Source organism: Gavialis gangeticus, unplaced genomic scaffold (genome assembly GCF_001723915.1).
Source record: "Gavialis gangeticus isolate Ggan-Ray unplaced genomic scaffold, GavGan_comp1, whole genome shotgun sequence".
In the NCBI taxonomy this organism is placed as follows: Eukaryota; Metazoa; Chordata; order Crocodylia; family Gavialidae; genus Gavialis; species Gavialis gangeticus.
Genome location: NW_017729014.1, coordinates 22,127,156 through 22,131,947, shown reverse-complemented (window position 1 = coordinate 22,131,947; position 4,792 = coordinate 22,127,156). Strand labels below are relative to the sequence as shown.

The 4,792-nt window shown below is 49.5% G+C and overlaps 1 protein-coding gene and 1 long non-coding RNA gene across 4 annotated transcripts in view; one reads left to right on the top strand and one right to left on the bottom strand.

Moving 5' to 3' along the window:
- LOC109293856 overlaps window positions 1-2,093 on the bottom strand; it is a 9,882-nt gene extending 7,789 nt beyond the window's left edge. Inside the window, exon 1 of the long non-coding RNA XR_002096415.1 lies at window positions 1,139-2,093. This is a non-coding gene — a long non-coding RNA (uncharacterized LOC109293856). The remainder of the gene's footprint in view (window positions 1-1,138) is intronic.
- Window positions 2,094-3,309: 1,216 nt separating this feature from the next.
- LOC109293853 (protein DDI1 homolog 2) overlaps window positions 3,310-4,792 on the top strand; it is a 48,581-nt gene continuing 47,098 nt past the window's right edge. For all 3 annotated transcript variants that reach the window (XM_019511991.1, XM_019511994.1, XM_019511993.1), the window contains exon 1: window positions 3,310-3,478. In XM_019511991.1, coding sequence (XP_019367536.1) covers window positions 3,341-3,478 — 138 coding nt within the window. In that variant the 5' untranslated portion in view covers window positions 3,310-3,340. The remainder of the gene's footprint in view (window positions 3,479-4,792) is intronic.

Below are 4,792 nucleotides of genomic sequence, written 5' to 3'. Positions count from 1 at the left end.
TCCCCCCACATCTTAGTGTCATCAGCAAACTTGAACAGGGTGCTTTGCACCCCCTCGTCCAAATCACTGATGAAGATATTGAACAGTGCAGGCCCAAGGACCGAGCCCTGTGGGACCCCACTTCCCACGTCCTTCCAGGTCGAGAAGGACCCATCCACTACCACCCTCTGGGTGCGACTCTCTAACCAGTGGGCGACCCATTGGACTGTGTGGGTGTCTACGCCACAGTCCCCCAGCTTCCTAATGAGAATGGGGTGAGAGACAGTGTCAAAAGCCTTCCTGAAGTCTAGGAAAACTGTATCCACTGCCACCAGTGTAGGCCCTTCAGGATACTAAATTAGTATATTAGCTGCTTGGGTCCTGACTCCTCAGTCTACGAGGAGAGCATTATGAAAAACTGTAGGGATGTCCCTCCGTAGTGGATGCCTATGTTCAAAGTAGTGAGCTTCCTGTTTTAAGTTAACTTGCCGGTCTGGTCGAAACTTCAAACAATGTAAGGAATTTGCAGAATATCTGCATTCAGGGAGAAGTTGTCTGGCAAAAGTGAAACGGCGCACACACAAAAATGCACTCTTTTTCCTTCTAAAGTTCTGGTGTAGAAACGTCTGAGCCCTTGATGTGCGTTACAGCATACATCCATCTAGGAGGATCCATAGGACAAGGTGTGAACAATCTTCAGTTGCTTCCAGCATTCAGATTCTCAAAAAGAACTACAGTTAAATGTAGTGGAGTAGAAGGCTCTAACACTTCTCTGGAGCAGTAGCCCAATATAATCAAGTAGAGAAAATTTAATTTCTTCCTCCCCTAACTCATGGGTCTCGTAACCAACATCTAATTCTCCTAAGGGCAGCAGTACAGTATTCACTTTTAGCACTCCTGCTTCTGTGACTGGATGCATTTCTCCCTCCCCACAAGAAATCATCAGTGTTCCTCACCCACTAGTCCTGCTCATTTAGCTTCCAGCTACCACAGTACAGGCACACCTCTGTGCAAGAATGGAATCTAGCATTCCAGGTAGCTCTTCACTTCCCTTCCTTGAATGATTGATCTCATTCAGATACATTATTGAAAATCCTATCTCCAGATCTTACACTGCCATAATGTCAAATGCCATGACATTTAGCTGTGGGTAATAGACATATAAATCTCTCACTTTTCTCAGCGCACAGACAGATGACACCTGTCAGATTTGCATGTTGTGTTACATTGATCCTCCAGGCTGATTATCAGAAATCACACACTTTGTCACAAAATAAGCCAAATTAACGATTCATCTTAACATCCCAACACCACTTCCTTTGCAATCCCTCACAAGGTTTTCTTTTCCAGTAAAATTAAAGGTCAATTTTTTTTTTCACCTCATTCCTCCCTCTCCTGCTCACAATTCTCCTATACGTTCTTCTGGTGTAGAAAAGAAGAAAGCTCTGAAACAGAAAGCTACCCATTATTTGGAAGAGTAATGTTTTCTACTTGGTTACTCTGTATGCACAGCTGTTTTGTGATATCAATGCAGTTTCGCCTACAGTTAAAGACCTTCAATACAGCCGAATATGAGATTGTTCCACGTAACAATTTAAATGTCAGTTTATCCCAAGTCACAGTACGTGGGAGAGCAGAGGTACCATACTCCATCCACTCACGGACTGAGGTTTCACTGTGGTGCTTTATAGATTTTGATGTAGAAAAGCATTAGTTCTGGTGCATATGTACTTTGAGTATCTCTTGGTGTGACCTTGCTTCCTTTGAGAGAATCCCTCTCAGCAGTTTCAAACTGGGCAGGAATGAACAACCTCCAGAGTATCCCTGCATCTTTTTTTGTTATACAGGCAAGCCCCGCTTAGTGCTCTTCATTGGTTCTGGAAAAATCGAGTGCTAAGCAAAACTGTTAAGTGAAACCAATTTTCCCATAGGAATGAATGTAAATAAATATTATTTGTTCCCCGGGGTCCCCACTCATACTATAAAATCACTGAAATCCCCCACTACTACCATAAAATCAATTAATTCAGACATGTAAATGCTTTGTTTAACTTTGAACTTTGAAATAATGTATACAATTATAAAATAAAGTAATGAACTGTTTTCACTTTTACTTTTTGCTCTTTCCGCTTTGCTCAGCACTCTGAATCAGGGCTGTCAGGGTTAGTATCAGGGGATTTTGACGTGCTTGGCAGAGGAACTTTTTTGAGGGGTGGCTGCAGGGGATACCCCTGAGCGTTATAGTGAAACTTGCTGAGCGCTAAGTGAAATAGGGTATCGCAGTGAAACGAGCGCTATAGCGAAATAGCGCTAAGTGGGGGTTGCCTGTAGATCATTGTAGCGGACTCATTTCCATGTAACACAGCCCTACCTGCGTGTTAATTTGCGAAACGTTACATTGGCAACAGCATTTTGAGTTGTTTTGAATAGTGAAAATGAATTCAGACAAGGTTCTTTGGGGGAGTCTGCTATCTTTTATTAGGCCAACTGAAATAGTTGGAAGAAACATTTCTTAGCAAGCTGTCAGGTTTAAAAACCCTTGGTCAGGCTGGGGAAGCACCTGCAGTTGGTGTGTGCTCTTCCTGGGTGAAATGAATAGTACAGGGACCAGAGGCTGGTCTGCATGCAAGGAAGACGGCCTTTTGCCTCTACTATTTGTTCCCTCCAGGAACAGCATGCACACTGACTGCAAAGGCTTCTTCAGCCTGACCAAGGGTTGTTAAACCTGAAAACTTGCTAAGAAAACACTTTCCCAACTGTTTAAGTTGGTCTAAAAGACAGGCAGATAAGGTTCTTTGGGTGAATCTGCTATGTCCTCAGACCCACCAGCCTCCTACCTCCACCCAGAGGGTAAATTCAGGCATCTCAGCTTTGTAAAATTCCCCGAGGACCCTTAAAACGATTCCAGCGAGCGCAGTGTCTCGGAGCGGAGCAGACGGCCTCGAGAAGACCACGGCGAGCATCCTGGAAAAGGCGATTCAACAGGCGTCAGGGTCAGAAACGAAGTGGGTTTGTTGCAAGCCTGCCACGTCTAATAAAACACCCCCTTTTTTTTCCAGCGGGGGGTGGTGGGCGACAGGAGAAGCCTGGGGCGTGTGGGGGTCCCGGACGGCGCTGGTGGGATGCGCCATGAGGGGAAGCAAGGTGTTGGGGGGCTACGGGCGGGGCGGGCAACCTGCGGCCCAAGGGTGGCCCGGGGAGGGGGCAAGACAGGGCTGTGCAAAGGCGGCCGGAGCGGGGCGGGCCAGCAGGGGGCACCATGGCGCAGGCCGGCTTTTGCGACAGCGCGTTTGCGACAGCGGGCGGCGCTTGGCTGGCCGTCGTCGGCGAGCGGGAGGGCGGAGGCGGCAGTCGGGCCGCCATGCTGCTCACCGTGTTCTGCCTGCGCCGGGACCGCAGCGAACTCACCTTCTCCCTGCAGGTGGACGCCGACTTCGAGCTGCAGAACTTTCGCGCGCTGTGCGAGCTCGAGTCCGGCATCCCCGCGGCCGAGAGCCAGGTCGGTCAGGCGGGGGGCGCCCCTCCAGGCCCCTGCCCCGCGGGCCCCGTCCTACCCCGGGCCCCGCGGGGAGGGGGAGTGCAAGCAGGTGCCCCTCGTGACCTCCCCCGCTAGCAGAGGGACAGGGGGTGACCCCAGAGCCGCAAAAAAAACCTCTTGGAGATTTCATTTCCTTGGGACGAGGTCTTTGCACCCTTAGCTGCATCTGATCCCCGAGACACTACTCCCCCAGGGCAGGTCTGTAGTGTTTCTGGGGTGATGACTCCCTTCCCCACCCCGTCTACATGCTTTGAGCGGGTGCACCTCCGGGGGAGGGATGACGCTGGATGCGGGTTCTGTACGTGCGCGTTCGCTCTTACGCGGTGACACTTTTTATACCCAAAAACTCGCTATCTGCGGGGTACGTTCATCGGTAGCTGCTCTGTGCGGCATGCTGTGTAAGTCTCCTGAGTGGATCGGCGCTCATCGCGTGCAGCGCGTGTTTCTGTAGTTGCTATCCCTGTGGCGATCGTGCCCTGTGCTGGTGTGTGCTGTCTGCTGTCAGTGAGGACTACGACTGTCTCGTACAAGTGGTGGAAACAGGTCTGGGGGTCAGCACAGTCGAGGTCTTGGATCATATCCCTGTCTGTCACATTGCAAAGTGGGTTCCCCGTGTGCACATTCAAGTTAAGCACCGTTTTCAAGCAACGCATGTGCAGCATAAAGCGAGGGAAACCTGTAATTTGGCCTTTTTAAGAATAATGAGACTTATGGGATCATTTGGGCCGGGAGAGTTGGACCGTCCACAGCCACGTAGGGAAACATCGCTGAGTTTTGCTACTGGCCGCACCTTGAGCCCCTCTGAAAAATGGGCACGCACGATATTCTGCTAAGCAAACAGGGAGGCATTTAAGATGGGAGTTGTCCTTGGTTTCTTCTAACACTTAGTAGGTCCATTTCAGTCGCTTCTAGGTGCTGCTCCAGCGTGAAATGCCAGGTGAGGCCGGGCACCAGAGCAAGATTTTTATCTATTTCTTTGTGGGTGTCATATATCTGGTGAATCTCTGCAACTTCCACAGCCTAAAATTGCAATGAAGTTCAAATTCAGCAAATTTTTACTAACAGAAGTACAAGTTTTGCCAAAGTGTGCGTGTGTGTGTGAGAGAGAGATCTGTATGGGATCTGTCAGGATCAGAGGCTGGTGAACTGCGATAGGGTTACACACTGGAGGGTTTGATCTCCAGGAGCTGTTTATCCACTTCTTATCTGAGGGAAGGCTGCTGCAGCCGGCAGTGTTATCTCTGTCTTCATTTCACCTCCCTCCCTCCTTTCTCA